Source organism: Canis aureus, chromosome 15, assembly GCF_053574225.1.
Source record: "Canis aureus isolate CA01 chromosome 15, VMU_Caureus_v.1.0, whole genome shotgun sequence".
NCBI lineage: Eukaryota > Metazoa > Chordata > Mammalia > Carnivora > Canidae > Canis > Canis aureus.
This window is the reverse complement of record NC_135625.1, coordinates 33,487,637-33,503,824: the sequence shown is the minus strand read 5'-3', so window position 1 is coordinate 33,503,824 and position 16,188 is coordinate 33,487,637. Positions and strand designations below refer to the sequence as shown.

Sequence of the window (16,188 nt, the reverse complement as noted above, 5' to 3'; positions counted from 1 at the left end):
CAATCTTTTCCTCAACTGATCTCAGCCACCCATTTCTGGAGTCATTTGACCTTATAATTGCCAATAAAGTCACTACTTCCAAACTTCAATTGTAAGCATTCCATCCTCTGAACGTCAGCTTGCTGGCTTGCTTTCCAGGATGCCCTCCCCAATACAACTATTCTTTTATATTTTCAGAACCAAATCCACTGATCCTACCACCTTTTCCATATACCTGATCCTTCCCATTCGTACTCCTTGCCATGTTCTTTTTTTTTTTTTCTTTTTCCTTTCTTACCCATTTTATAGTAATCATTTCCTTGTATGGACTCTGATCTCTTTTGTTCCTTCCTTCCTTCAAAGCACTGTTTATCTAGGAAAACCCTTTCTCTAATTAAACCCAGCTATTTTACCGACTTGATGCCTATATTCAAAAGAATTGACTATAATTGAAGATAAAACACAGCCAACATAACTCAACTTGCTTTAAATTCATGACACAGATCTCAAGGAACTCTTCGGAGTGACTGTTAATTATTTTATATTTTCCACTTTCCTACTATCAGTATGACTACTTCATACCTCTTTCTTTCTCTCTAAGCCTCTAACATCTGCTTGCTCTTCCTTTTACTCGTGGAACAACCTCACCCCTCATGACATTAAGAAAATAGAAAAAGAAAACTATCTCATCTTCCCACCCCCAATCTAATTAGTCTATGTCCACAGAACCACTCTCATTTACAGCAAAAGTCCATGAAAGAGTTCTACACATGCATTGTCTCAAATTTTCTACTCTCATTTTCCCCTAAGCTGACTCCAACCAAGCCTTTGCCTCAACGAGTATAGGCATGGCTGCTTTGGGAAAGGTTGGTTGCCTGTGGCCTCCACACTGTCAAATCTAATTGTCAGGTCTAGTTCCTCATCTTTCTCAGATACTCTGAGCTATTTAAAACAGTTGATAACTTCCTCTTTCTTAAAAAACACATTCTTCCCTTGCTTCTGGACACAATACCTCTCACACTGTCTTCTACTACCACCCCTTCTCAGGCCCTCTGCTGTACTCTCCTCACCTCCCTGATGTCTAAATGTCACTGTGCCCTCAACACCAATACTTGGACCTCCTCTGTTCTTTATTCCAGTCATTCTTTCACCTCATCTCGTTTCACTGTTTTAACTGCCAGCTGTTTCTCAATGATTCCCAAAGTTACATCTCCCAACCTCAACCTATCCCCTAAACTCCAGAATCACATTTCCAACTGTGATATCTTCTTAGATATCAATAAGCATCTAAAATTTAGCATATCCAAAACTGAAATCTAGATTTTTCTCACTGAAACCCATTATTCCCATAACCTTTCCACCGTAACTGATCCTTCCATTCACTCAGCTGATCCAACCAAAATATCTTGATTGTCCTCTTGGTCTCTACATCTCATCCCTTACAGAGAATTCATCAGCAAATTCTTCACAAAATATACCTTCAAAACATATACACAATCTACCATCTCTACTGCTACCAGCTTAATCCAAACAATTATCATCTCTTGCTAGGACTACTAGAGTAGACTACCAGACTTCCTTCAACATTTGCCCTTTTGTAGCAGCCAAAAAAAAAAAAAACCCTTTAAATTAAAATTTAATGTCATTCTCCTGTTCCAAACCCTCTACAGCCTTCTCATCACTCCATTTTGCATTTATTTTAATTAATAAAATATGAAGCCATAGTCACCACCTATAAGGCCCTAAATCATCTCCTTTTCTAGCCTCATTTCCTCCCACTCTCACCTTTAATCATTTCACTTCAGTTATCCTTACTGTTCCTCAAATAAGGCAAGCAATAACCCTCAGACACTGAGTTCTTTCCCCAATACCTGAAACATTCCTCCCTCAGATAGTCACATGGCTCGTTCCCCCATTTCTCTGAATGAAGTGAAGGCTCTTGGTCTCCGGTGTTCAGTGCACTTTCCCCCACAACTCAAACTCTAACTTATAACAAACACCCATCAAGTATGTTATATGAATGAGTGAATATCCCCTTTCCAAACTAATCTTCTAAAAAAGTTGTTTACACATGCCTTCTCATATTCCTGACATCTAATAATTCCTCTATTCATGTTACTATGATTTTCACTCATACCATTCCGCTACTCTACTTCTGCTCTGGTTAAATCACCTTCATGTTACCAAAGACTGTGGACCCTGTTCTGTTTTAGTAGCATGTGCCCCAAATAACTACTCTCTCCCCAGAAAATTCCTTTTGTCACCCAGTACACCAAAGCTGCTGGAGTAGCAAGTTACAAATGATAGCCACATTGCCAAAACTGATTAATTAATTCTAAATCCTCAGGTTCTCAAACTCTCAGAAGGACTTAAGACAGTTGATAATGCCTACATAAAACATGCTCTTCGCTTGGCTCTCTGCACACCATATCTCCTAATCTCCTTCTATGCCAATGGCAGGCAACTCCTTTACTGTCCCTTCCAGCATGCAAACATTAAAAACTAAGAGTTCCTCCAAATTCTTAGTCCCAGTTCTTTATCTCTAACTCACAATTCTTTTTTTTTTAATTTTTATTTATTTATGATACTCACAGAGAGAGAGAGAGAGAGAGAGAGAGAGGCAGAGACATAGGCAGAGGGAGAAGCAGGCTCCATGCACCGGGAGCCTGACGTGGGATTCGATCCCGGGTCTCCAGGATCGCGCCCTGGGCCAAAGGCAGGCGCCAAACCGCTGCGCCACCCAGAGATCCCTAACTCACAATTCTTTAACTAAAACTGTCCTCTGAGCTACAGCCTGGATATCTAAGTGCCACCGGGCCACCTGCAGTATGCTGACAGTCTTCCTTCCTTTAACATGTCTAAAATCAACTGTGACTTCTCAGCTCTAAATCTTGTTCCTTTTCTTCAATGGTTTTCATCCTTGTTGTTCATGGCAAACACAGGAATGATCCTTCACACATGGCTCTTATCATCACATCAAATTCTGCTGACTCTACTGCTCTGTTAAATGTATTTTAAATCTATCCCCTTCTCTCCATCCTCAGTACAACCATCCAAATCGGGTCACCACCGCCCCTCCCTTGGATTGCTCTCATGGCCTTCTAACAAGGTTTACCACTGTGACCCTTGACTTCCTACAATCCATTTTCTACTCTACAGCCCAAGTTACTCTTTTTTTCTTTCGTTTTTTGTTTCATGTAATTCATGTACTATTGTGTTTAAACCCAATACCTCTTGGGAAAAATGTAAGTTCCTAATGTAAATGTGGCCTATCTGCTTTCCTTATTCTGCTTCTCTATCCCTCACTCCATCATATTCAAGAGTTTACTACACTGAACTACTTTCAGTTGCTTATAAATACTATGATTTATCTTTGCATCTATGGTTTCCTGTACTCTTCTGCCACCTAACTCCTGTTCCTATTTCAGGTCTTCCCTTAAACATCACTTTCTCCAGGAAATACTGCAATATTTCCAAGTATGGGGCAGCCTGGGTGGCTCAGCGGTTTAGCACCACCTTCGGCCCAGGGCCTGATCCTGGAGACCCGGCATCGAGTCCTACATCGGGCTCCCTGCATGGGGCCTGCTTCTCCCTCTGCCTGTGTCTCTGCCTCTCTCTCTCTCTGTATCTCATGAATAAATAAATAAAATCTTAAAAAAAAAAAATACTTCCAAGTAAGACTGCTCTCCTATGTGCTAACCACAGTGCCTTGTTTTCCCACATCATAAGACCTCCCTCCCTATACCTACGCCTTTTTTGTTCATCTCTCTATCACCTACAAAACTGCAGACTTTCCTCTCAGGAAGCAGATCATGAGTGTTTTTTTCACTTCCATATTCCCATATCATAAAATGCTCAATAATTTTTAATAAATGAGTAGATCATGAGTGTTTTGTTCACTTCCATATCCCCATATCATAAAATGTTCAATAATTTTTAATAAATGAGTAAGTTCATTTTTATCTGTTATATTGTTTAGTGTTTATTAGCTACCATCCTGGAGTAAGCTAATATTTTAACAGGGAGAAACAATGCACAAATATCCTTTTATTTTCTGATGTTATGATCCATTTTCTTTAATGAAGAAGAAAAAAACACAATCTTATAACCAAAAGTGGTCATGTGAAATATCATTTATAAATACTTCAGGGAAATTAAACAACAATGAGGCTGATAGCTCTGGCTCTTTAACAGGGGGGAGGGAGAAAAAAAACAGTGGTAAACTTTGTTACAATTCACTAGGATCCTAGTCAAGATACCTCACATCAGATGTCAAAATATACTCACACATATAATACAATAAAGAATAAAGGTGAGGGCCAAACAATGTAGCACTGCAACAACAGGTAATACAGATACCAGGACTACTGGTAGCGACTTAAAAATATACAGTGCTTTATTGAGAAATATCTTAAACATTCATTGGAAGCATTTTAATCAGAGGCAAAATTACAAGTATAACCTATAAGTAATTCTACAAACCCCAAATTCAGAAAACCAAGAATCTCCTCTGTTGAGTTTAATTCTGTTATGATTTAAATAAGTTCTGTACTATTTTCCAGATCAACTTCAAAAACATATCATCTGCTCAATTTAAGCAAGGTAATTTCTAGCCACAGTACCTTTGACTACAGAGAGTCAGCAAGCTCTCCTCAAAAGTGGCTTTCCAGGGAAAGAAAGTAAGTCTTCTACCCTATTGGGTAAAGAAGGAGGGTCTATCACAAAGGACATGAATCCCTTCTCAATGGCAATTAAAAAGAGTACAATATAATTTTATATGAGGTCATGCCATATCTTTAAACTTACTTAGCAAAATCACGAATTTAATTAACCTCTTAACAAACACAATTATTTAAAATCTCCAAAAGAAGCTACAATAGGAATAACAACTCTATACAGATCAATACAGGTACCTATAATATTCTGTCCCTCTTAGTGCTCACAACCTTTCTATGCAACAGATATTGGGCAATTATCTACATTCCAAGAATGGGGAAACATGTTAATCTCAAGTCACATGGCAGGGATTCCCCTTTGGTTTATGTGACATGAAAGCTCATGTGTTTCCACTCTATTATGTAGGTCTGCTATCACTGACCTATTGAGACATCTAAGAAAAGCACTGAAGTTGAACAAAATAACTATAGTTTTTGGAGAAAAACAGCAGTTATCTTACCTTAGGAAAGAAAACAGAAATTTAAACCAGGACACTATAAAGTAGCCTGTACACTTTAAATATTTATAGCAAGAATATAATCATCTCCAGACTGGGAGACAACTGGTTGTATCACTGATGTTATTATCAAAACCACAAAGCCCTTACTGAAGAAGCCTAATGAACAGCAATGTGATAAAGCAGAAGTAGTAAGTCCTCCTCTGCAACAAGTAACATGACTAAATCCCAATCTTTGGCCAGAGAGACCTCACACCAAATGTCAACATGGTTCAGACACTCAAGAAGTTATAATACTAAACAGTTTGCACATGTGTGAATACTGACTTTTTTGAAAATAAACCTCACAAAAGAGCAAATTCAATAATTTTATCTTTTATTTTTAGAGCACCACATACCTTTTTTATTTATAGCAAACCTTTCCACAGCATTACCTAAAATCTCTAATTTCTGATAAATGATGAGACCAGCCTATAAAAAAAAAATAGAAAAGGAAAAAGAGTATGCTAAAAGATAACCAAAATAAAGCTATATGTCCTATCTTTAGAAAAATCCAAAACCGTGATTCCCAAAGTACCCAAAAAGCTGCGTTCACCTTATGTTATGCAAAGATCTATGTCTTCATTAAATGACCATACCAATTGCAAGAATGGATAAAGTAAACTGCTTGTGCCTTAAAATAAAAGTTTTAAATTTTTATTTTTTAATATTCAATATTATAAGGAGTTATCCAAATCAAATAACTTATAAGTGAGACTCCAACAAAATACCATCAAGTAAGAGAAATCTTTTGGCAACACACATCCACTTCCCCATATCTCATTAAATCAGCTGTGAATGTCAGCATATGAACAGCCCTCCTTTCAGTATTTGATTTATAAGCAACTTCAGAATAAAAATAATTATAGATAGTTTCTATTAAAAGATAAAAAATTTATCTTGTTTATAAACTATAGTTAATAGGAGCAACCAAGTCACACTGATTTTTCATTAATAAAAATGCTACAGAACTTGCATGAGTTCTCAACAAGTTTTACGATTTTTTTAAAATAGTAACCATTGGGATCCCTGGGTGGCGCAGCGGTTTGGCGCCTGCCTTTGGCCCAGGGCGCGATCCTGGAGACCCGGGATCAAGTCCCACATCGGGCTTCCGGTGCATGGAGCCTGCTTCTCCCTCTGCCTGTGTCTCTGCCTCTCTCTCCTTCTCTCTCTGTGACTATCATAAATAAATAAAAATTAAAAAAAAAAAAAAATAGTAACCATTTTATTTTTTTAAATAGATTTATTTATTTATTCATAAATAAATAAGAGAGAGAGAGAGAGAGAGGCAGAGACACAGGCAGAGGGAGAAGCAGGCTCCATGCAGGGAGCCTGACATGAGACTCGATCCTGGGTCTCCAGAATCAATGCCCTGGGCTTAAGGTGGCGCTGAACCACTGAGCCACCTGGGCTGCCCAGTTTTATGATTTTTTTAATAGAACCTACAGGAAAATTATTACCGTTTTCTGACAAAACTGAATTTTTTTCTGTTTACTAAATATAAGAGTTTCCATGCCTAAAAATAAATGCAAAAAGGGAAACAACAAGATATTCATCTACAAATGAAAATATAAATTAGGGAAAAAGAAATCCACTGGAACATAAAATACATTTCTGCAAAAAACAAAAACAATAATATGATAAAGATAAGCCCAAATTTTAGTATGTATATAAATATATACATGTAAATATAAAAATACAACTCACAGCAGTGGAAAACTAAATTTGGAGGCAATTTTCCCAAATATTTAGCACATTTTAAATACAAATATAAGAAATAATGCCAGTTTTAATATAGAAACTATCTATAATTATTTTTATTCTGAAGTTGCTTATAAATCAAATACATCATCAATACCATTTGTGGTTCCTCAGCCTAGGTTTATTAGCCTTCCATGTTTTCAGAGAGATTACATTTTTTACATACAAGTTGAACATTATTTTGGCTTCATGATAATAAAAACTACTAGCACTGAACAATTGGTGCTTGCTAATTAATATTGAGAATTAACAGTTTCACTGAATGTCTTAAGAATTTTTAATGCCAACCTGATTTAAAATATTTTAGTTGAGTTTGTACAACTGTTAAAACAAAATTTTCCTAAAGTAATTTATTACAAAGTTTAAAAAATGCATCATAGTACAAAGATCTTTGGTACATACATACGCATCAGTGGCTGCATACAGTTTCTGATCCTCAGTGAGAGGAAAATCACCCCAATTGCTACAACGGATAGATCTGTCTTTCAGAAGCTGTTTGCCAAAGAGGTGTTTAACCAAACCATTGAGGCTCCAAGTCTCTGTACATTTCAGCTAGAAGTAATGAAAAATCAACACTGGAAAAAATTATTTCTATTTTCAGATACTCCTAAATACCACCAAATGACCAGGCCACAAGTAAAGTCAGAAATGTTATATCAAAATATATACCAGAGATAGTCCTTAATAAATTTCCCATCACTAAAAACCTCATTTGCAGTACACATTACAGAACTGAAGTATGGAATTTCCCCAATGTAGGTATTAAAATTCTTGGACTGTAAACGTACTATTCATGGAAAAAAAGCTGGATAGTGGTAGGCATTCTACCCAGTCCAATGACTACTTGGCCAAACACGAGAATTTAACTTAATGACTACATTAACAAAATATGTGAAATAAGGGTGACAGAATTGATGGCCAAACCTCCACTAAGAGCATCATACCACAAGCTACATTATGCTTTCCCTTAAAAAAAATTTTTTTTAATTATTGGTATAAATGGCTCAAATGGAAAACCTTTAAATACACTATTGAAATTTACACATACATGAAACAGTACTAAAAGTGGGGGTGGGGAATGGTGCCAGCTTAAAGAAACTTCTCTAAGGCAATGGATTAGACCTAAAGGTTTTCATTATGGATACTCATTTGGGACTTCCTTATTGTTACACTAACATACAGCTTAAATTATTTTTTTCAAAAAAAAATAACATCCAGATAGATGGGACACTCTGCAAAACATAAATTTATCTTGTTTATGAAAATAATATATGTATTACATCTACCTTTTTTTTTTTAATTCTAGTTAACATACAGTATAGTATTAGTTTCAAGTGTCCAACATGGTGATTCAACACTTCCACACAACACCCAGGGCTCATCACAAGTGCTCAACGCCTTAGATCTACCTTTTCATTGGCAACATCTGTCAGCTCCACAAAATTCTTCAAATCGATGTCAAAGTCACATAGAAGTTTCCGCTGATCTCCTTTGATTCCTACACCTGCTTTTTTAATTGCTTCATTTTCAAGCAACATTTTTAACCCCTGAGGAAAAACTATAGCATTTTATTATTATTTCCATAGGCTCTATCAAGTATTATTTATTTTCTAATTCTTACACATTCTATGTTTATATTTAAATCTATTTATTTATGTTCAAATTCAGAAACACATTCACCTTGAATCTTTTTTTTTTTTAAGATTTTATATATTTACTTGATAGAAAAAGAACACAGAGGGAGGAGGAGAAGCAGGTTCCCTGCCAAGCAGAGAGCCGGATGTGGGGCTCCATCCTAGGATCCTGGGATCATGACCTGAGCTGAAGGCAGTTCTTAACCGACTGAGCCAGGTGCTACCACCTTTAGTATTTCTTTTCTTACCTAAAGCAAAGTCCTGACTGATAAATGACAAGAAAAACATCTGATTTGAATACTTCCTCTGCTAACATTAACAGTATATTCCTGATCACTTAGCCCCTCTAAACTTCAGTTCTCTACTGTCTAAACCAGAAATAATATCAATGCCTGATGAAGATGTGAAAATTAAATAAAATAGGGATATGAATGAATCAGGTCGAACACGAATACTTCAATAAATGTAAGGTGATGAGAGAAGCACTAGCTAATTCAAAAGCTTAATTTTATAGGATAAAGTTGACATAATACAACTATCAACCAAATAAAAATGAAACAAAAGAGATACCAACCTGACATAGAAGAAATATGAAACAAGTAACATTTGTTCTCTGACACACATAACTGAATCAGTGCAACTCGGCTCGGTTTCCTTTTAGTGTATACTGGTGGCCATTCCATGTCAAAACCCACCACACCTCCAGTAGACAGATTCATGCTACAGGGGGAAAAATAGTGCAAACTAATTACATTAAAATTTTAACTTCTATATAGCTTCTACATTCGAAAATTAAAAGACAAGCCACATATAGAAGATATCTAAGATAGTGAACAGCCAGAAAATATTAAAAATTCCTTGAAAAGTCAGTAAAAAAAAAACAGATAATCCAATAAAAAGAAGAGGAGGAGGAAGACTTAGAGGAGGAGGAAAACAGGGAGAAGGAGGAGGAGGAAGAAGAAAAAAAAGAAGGGGAGGAGAGGAGGAGGAAGAGGGAAAATATGAACAGGCAATTCCCAAAAGAAAATCCAAATAGCCAATAAATCCAAATAAATATGTAAAGACATGAAACCTCACTTGAAATCAGATGCAAATTAATCAATACAATTTCATATCTACAAGATGGTAACAAGTAAAAGCCTCACGGTATCAAGTGCTGAGAAAGATCTCTACCTGTGGGACTGCTCAAACACTGGTGAATATAAATTGGCAAAATCCTCTTAGAAAAGGCTTTGACAGGGGGATCCCTGGGTGGCGCAGCGGTTTGGCGCCTGCCTTTGGCCCAGGGCACGATCCTGGAGACCCGGGATCGAATCCCACATCGGGCTCCCGGTGCATGGAGCCTGCTTCTTCCCTCTGCCTGTGTCTCTGCCTCTCTCTCTCTCACTGTGTGCCTATCATAAATAAATAAAAAAAAATTTAAAAAAAAAAAAAAGAAAAGAAAAGGCTTTGACAGTGTTTAGCCGAAGATGTATAAACACTACGACCTGCAAGTTTTTCTCATAAATGTATCAAAATCTCATATGTGCACAACTAGACAGATGTTGAAGAATGTTCAAGGGCGCTTGAGTGGCTCAGTCAGTTAAGCATCTGCCTTCAATTCAGGTCATGATCCCAGGGTCCTGGGATTGAGCCCTGTGTCTGACTCTCTGCTCACTGGGGAGCCTGCTTCTTCCTCTCTCTCTCTGCCTGTCACTCCACTGCTTATGCACTCTCTCTCTCTCTCTCTCTGTCAAATAAATAAATAAAATCTTTAAAAAAAAAAAAAAAGAATATTCGTTGCAGGGGCACTGGGATGGCTCAGTCAGTTGGGCATGTGACTCTAAATTTCAGCTCAGGTCATAATCTCAGGGTCCTGCGATTGGCCCTGCATCCAGCCCTGCACTCAGCAGGGAGTCTACTTAAGGATTCCCTTTCTCCCTCTCTCTCTGCCCTTCCCATTGTTCACACACACGCACTCTCGCTCTCTCTCTAAAGTAAATAAATAAATCTTTGAAAAAATTATAATTTACTTCAAAAAAAAGTTCATTGCAATACAGTTCTTACCGGCAAAAATAGAAATAAACTACAATTCCATCAACAAAAGAATGGAAAAATTGCAGCATTATTGAAACAATGAAATATTATATAAAAGTTAAAATGAAACTACATATACCAGAAAGAAAAATTTTCAAAAAACATAAAATATTGAGTGAGAAAAACAAGTGGCAGAATACACATATAGTTTGATAGCACTTATTAAAGTTTTTAAATATGCAAAATAACATATGATATTTGGGGATATAAAAGTATATATATAAATAGAAAACATGTGAGGGAATGTTAAGCACTAAACTCATGACAGAAGTTATCTCAGCAGAGGATGAGAAGGGACATACCTAACTTCCACGGTATTTTATCGTGACATTTCTTTTTTTTTTTTTTTTTAAGATTTATTTATTTATTCATACAGAGAGAGCGAGAGAGAGGCAGAGACACAGGCAGAGGGAGAAGCAGGCTCCATGCAGGAAGCCCAATGTGGGACTCGATCCTAGGTCCCCAGGATCACATCCTGGGCTGCAGGCGGCACTAAACCACTGCACCACTGGGGCTGCCTATCGTGACATTTCTTAATAAAGATTTGAAGAAAATGAAAAAAAAAAAAAATATTTGAAGAAAATGGATATCAAGATTTGCTAAAGCCAGGGTTTTGTTATATTATTTTCTGTTTTTGTTTATATTTGCCTATTTTACAATTTTTAAAAACTAAACACATGTATCACAAAAGAATCTCCACTTCTGCTTTGGGCAAGATGGAGTGAGTAACAGTGATCACATATACATTTCCTCTATGAACAAACAGAAAGTTTTACAAAATAGGTAACAGTTTTCAGACACTGAACAATACACAGTACAGGCCTATGCTCTCTGAGGGAAAAAAAACCTTGGGGGATACTCTACTGTTGCCCTAGCTTTCTATTTGGAACACTTTCCAGACCACAGAGCAGGGAGGAGAAGTCAAAGCAGAGCACGGAGTTAGGAAGACAGGGTTCAGAGCCAGAGAGGATGAGGCAGCTAGAGGTAGTTTCTGGAGAGAAGGGAGATAGACAAGAAAGAGGCTGAATCAAGAACAATCAGGGAGGGCAGCCCCGGTGGCTCAGCGGTTTAGTGCCGCCTGCAGTCCAGGTTGTGATCCTGGAGACCCCAGATCAAGTCCCGCGTCTAGCTCCCTGTGTGGAGACTGCTTCTCCCTCTGCCTGTGTCTCTGCCTCTCTCTCTCTGTGTGTCTCTTGAATAAATAAATAAAATCTTTAAAAAAAAAGAAAAAAAAAAGAATGTGACTCTAACCAGGATGAAAATCATTTCATTGAAAAAAATAACTAAAACAACCATTATAAATATGCTGAACATGTTCAAATATTTAAAAGAAAACATGAATATGAGAGCCAAAATGGAAGGTATTTTTAAAAAGGAAACAAAAAGAACTTCTAGAGATGAAAAATACAATAAAACTTAAAATTCAAAAAAAAAAAAAAAAAACTTAAAATTCACAGGATGGGAATGACAGTCACTACAGAAGGACATAAAGTCAACTTGCAGACATAGCAAAAGAAACAATTCAAACCAAAACACAGAGAAAAAAAATCAAAGAAAAACAATAAAAGACTGAAAGAGACAAGAACCCTATGACCAATAACACAGTATTAAGCAATCCAACCTGTGTGTGTAGAAGCTACCAGAGGAGAAAAGAGAATCAGAATGAGGAAAAAATTAATTAATTAAAATGCATATATATGTGTGTGTATACATATATATATATACATACTTACATATATAGAGAGAGAAATTTTTAGGATCTGATGAGACTAGAAACCCACAGGTCCAAAAAGCTCATCCTGCCCAAGCAGGATGAAGACAAACCACATGACACAAAGGCACACCAAAATCAAATTGTTGAAAACCTGTGATAGCAAAAATCTTTTAGTTGGCCAGTACAGGTAAGAAAAAAAGCCTGTCTGCCTATCCTAATGCACACAGAATTGATTGGGACTATACTCGTGTTTATTGCCTTGAGATATGACATGATACAGCGCTGACAAAGGTGAGATGGTGGAGTTAATACATAATAACAAATGACAGATTTTACCTTCTCTGTGAGACAAATTTTGTTCTATACAAAGAGACCCAAAAGTGGCCAGTTAACTGTGGTAGGAGTGAGGACACCTGAATACTATTTCTAGAATTCACCTGCCACCGGGAGATCATTAATAAATAGATTAACTTACCGCTGTATCTTTTAACCATTGCAATGTACAACAGTTAAAAAAGAGAGAAAGAGAGACAGATATAACAACTTTGAAGAAGATCTGAATGAATTCCCTACTTCTTCTCCTTGTAAAATGCTTCAAAAGCCTTGGATTGCATTATTGCATAGTCCTTATTTAACAAACCAATTTTTAAAAATACTAACAGTCATTTCTAATGTTCTTCTTAGGAATCATTTGTTGGGGGATCCCGGGGTGGCTCAGTGGTTTAGTGCCTGCCAGGGCGCGATCCTGGAGTTCCGGGATCAAGTCCCACATGGGGCTCCTGGCATGGAGCCTGCTTCTCCCTCCTCCTGTGTCTCTGCCTCTCTCTCTCTCTCTCTCTCTCTCTCTCTCTCTCTCTCTCATAAATAAATAAATAAATAAATCTTTAAAAAAAAAAAGAAATCACTTGCTGTAATTGTTGCTAACTAAATGCAACAGAGTTGATCACAACCATTATCCAATATTACTAGGTTGGTATTTTTAACGAAATATAAAGGGACATTTGGAGGTTGAATAATTCTTGCATTGTTTTTGTCTTACTTTGATGAAATAAATAATGTGTTCATTGGTTCATGGGTGAAATAAACAATGTGTTTAGATATATAGAACACTAGATATATATAGAACTACTGTTCTATATATCTGAAATATTGAAAGTAACAAAAAATTAGCTAAAGTAATAGACTTATGAATGAATAGGTACATTACACATTTAATCCAGTGATTTTTAAGGTTTTTTAACATAAAATTAGAACTTTGTCAAGTGATATTCTACATGCAGAAATAATTATCTATGTAACACACTTTAACTGTAAAATTCAGTATATATACAAATATTGTCATATTAGTTATCTTCTAAGGGTACAAATTCAAATGAAACTAGGAAATTCAAATCTCTTACCTAATATCTTCTGATAGAAAAGAACAATCACTAGCTTCATAACTATAAACAATAGATCCAGTGAATTCTAAGAAAGAGAGGTCGTCTTCAAAAACACTCTTCTGAATCGATGCCTTGAATTAAATAAAATTTCAAAAAGGCACAAATAACATTCACATTAAATAAGAGAGGTTCATGGAGAAAATAAAGTTCAGTGAAACATTCAAATTATAGTTCTAAGTTTTTATCAACTAATGTTGATAATAAAGGCTAATAAAGTCATAAGGACAATGTATCAAAAATAAAGCCACCCACCATAAAATTACTTTCCTAAAAAGCTTATTTGCAAACTTCTAATCCTATTTTCATAAGAGCACTTATTAATTTTTTTCTGTAATTATATTAGTATTCTAGATGTAATAATGTTGCCTTAAAATGCTGAAGAGTGGCTGGTGAACTTCAATCTATGAAAACTTACACTTGCTTACCCACAAAAATTTACCAAAGTAAGTACTGTCTAACTTATCTAAATTAGAACAAACAAGTAACGTCAACCATATATAATAGATAAAAAGGTAAAATACAGAGTAAGAATTCCCATTTTGTAAACCTCATTAAAATTTAATCTCATTTACCTATTCAATGACTAGACTGTGGTTTAATCACACAATAGCAACTCTAACTTACATGGTGACCTCAAGTTTACAAGTGAAGGCTGATTTTACAGTCAAATTTACACTACATTTCCCATCTGAAAGAATAACTGGTGAACCACATACCTTTGTTTCTACTGCAGTACATGTCTCATTCTGCATAGACATCCATTCAGGAAGTTTTCGCGGCTGTGGAGTTCTTTCCAATTTTTTTTCATTCATCTTTAATAGGCTCTAGTTGCAAAATCAAAAAAAAAATTACTCTGTGAATAAACACAGTGCAGTCTTAGAAAAAAAACTCAGAGAGGCCTGTGGATATGACTGAAGAACCAAACATGCACATTTAAAGTTATGGCATTTGACCCATGTATAGGTTTTAAGAGCTGGAATTGCAAACCAAAAGGAAGCAGGTGTAATACGCTGGATCTAATAATTATACATTTAGTAACAGTTCTTCTTTTTAAAATAAGTGAGTCAATTTAATTGAGTTCTAGGGCTCTAACAGTTTCAAAATCCTATTATTCTATGACTTTGATCCTTTAAAGAATAATCTTTATCTCATTACAATGATAATCCTTGGGTGCGTAAATTCTTACAAATTTTTGACATCTTTAATTTTCTTATCATCTGTCCTAAGATCTAAGTAAACTCAGCAAACTGTTGGACATGTTCACAAGTCTACTTGAAAAATGAATTTTTAGACAGAGAACAGCTTTTCTATATTAAGGGGTTTTTTTATTAAGCTCTTGGCCTAGTAAGTGAACAAGTTTCCCTAAGAAGTGCTTCACAGAGAATATTTTTTAAAAATCTGTTACTAGCTTTGAGGGCTCTTCTCAATGTAAACCACATGGAAGGAATGGTTATAGAAAACACAATGAATAGGAGACCATGACAAACTCTTTTTGTTAATGGCAAATGGATCCATACCCTGGTGTGACTTAACACACTAAACTGAAATAGCTTGAAGTTCTTAATAAAATCTTTCCAACTCCAGCAGCAGTTTTGAATATGTACCTGAAGATTCTTATGAGGAAACATATTAATATGAAATAATCACAGCAACTATTTATGATTTAGGGGTAGCCTGTTATCCCTATTGAAACGTAGCAATATAACCCTGAAGAAACTAAATAGTATCAGCAAGTATCCATATTAATTGCTCATTTTCTCAAGCAGAAACCCCCAAAACTGAGAATACTGATAATTTATAAAGGAAATTTTTAAAAGATTGCTCTAGCAAAATTTTCTATATAGAACCAACTCTACCACTCTAATGCACTGAAGAGTTAAGAACAGGCTAGTAATTCACTCTCCCTACTAGGGAGGAGAAATGAAAAACCTCAACCACGGATCCCAGTAATACACTAATAATCTCAAACCAGATGGTAGCCTTGTAAACCTATCAATGGTATTTACTAGCAGAAAAATATTAAAGACTACCTATCTAGTAAAAGCTGTTTGCAAGATATAGCTCAACAACTATCTTGACTGCTCATCACAAATGAGCCTTGAATTATGGATTTATTAATTTATGGTTGAAAAATGAGGAGTAGTCGAGTAAGCTGTGTAATTAAAAAAAGTTCCAAAACCAAAACAACTTCCTTTGTGCAATTTTTTGCACACATTGCTCAAAACTATCCTGTTAATCCAAAACCATAACATGTCCTATTGCAAAAGAAAAGGACATTTTTGGAATCTGTGTCTGACAGTCTGGGGATCCTCCAAAAAAAGAATATGCCATCTGCACTTGGTGCTTGCTCGTATTCTTTGAATCATTAGC

At 35.9% G+C, this 16,188-nt stretch overlaps 1 protein-coding gene across 5 annotated transcripts in view; it reads right to left on the bottom strand.

The window, feature by feature from the left end:
• Positions 1–16,188, bottom strand: part of WRN (WRN RecQ like helicase) — a 140,802-nt gene that overhangs the window by 94,436 nt on the left and 30,178 nt on the right. For 3 of the 5 annotated variants that reach the window (XM_077849073.1, XM_077849072.1, XM_077849071.1), the window contains exons 2-7: positions 14,535–14,642; positions 13,777–13,889; positions 9,161–9,306; positions 8,362–8,510; positions 7,355–7,504; positions 5,551–5,623 (exon numbers count right to left, since the gene is read on the bottom strand). In XM_077849073.1, coding sequence (XP_077705199.1) covers positions 5,551–5,623; positions 7,355–7,504; positions 8,362–8,510; positions 9,161–9,306; positions 13,777–13,889; positions 14,535–14,630 — 727 coding nt within the window. In that variant the 5' untranslated portion in view covers positions 14,631–14,642. Of the gene's footprint in view, positions 1–5,550; positions 5,624–7,354; positions 7,505–8,361; positions 8,511–9,160; positions 9,307–13,776; positions 13,890–14,534; positions 14,643–16,188 lie in introns of those variants that run through there. The other 2 variants (XM_077849074.1, XM_077849075.1) reach the window with 2 other exon arrangements.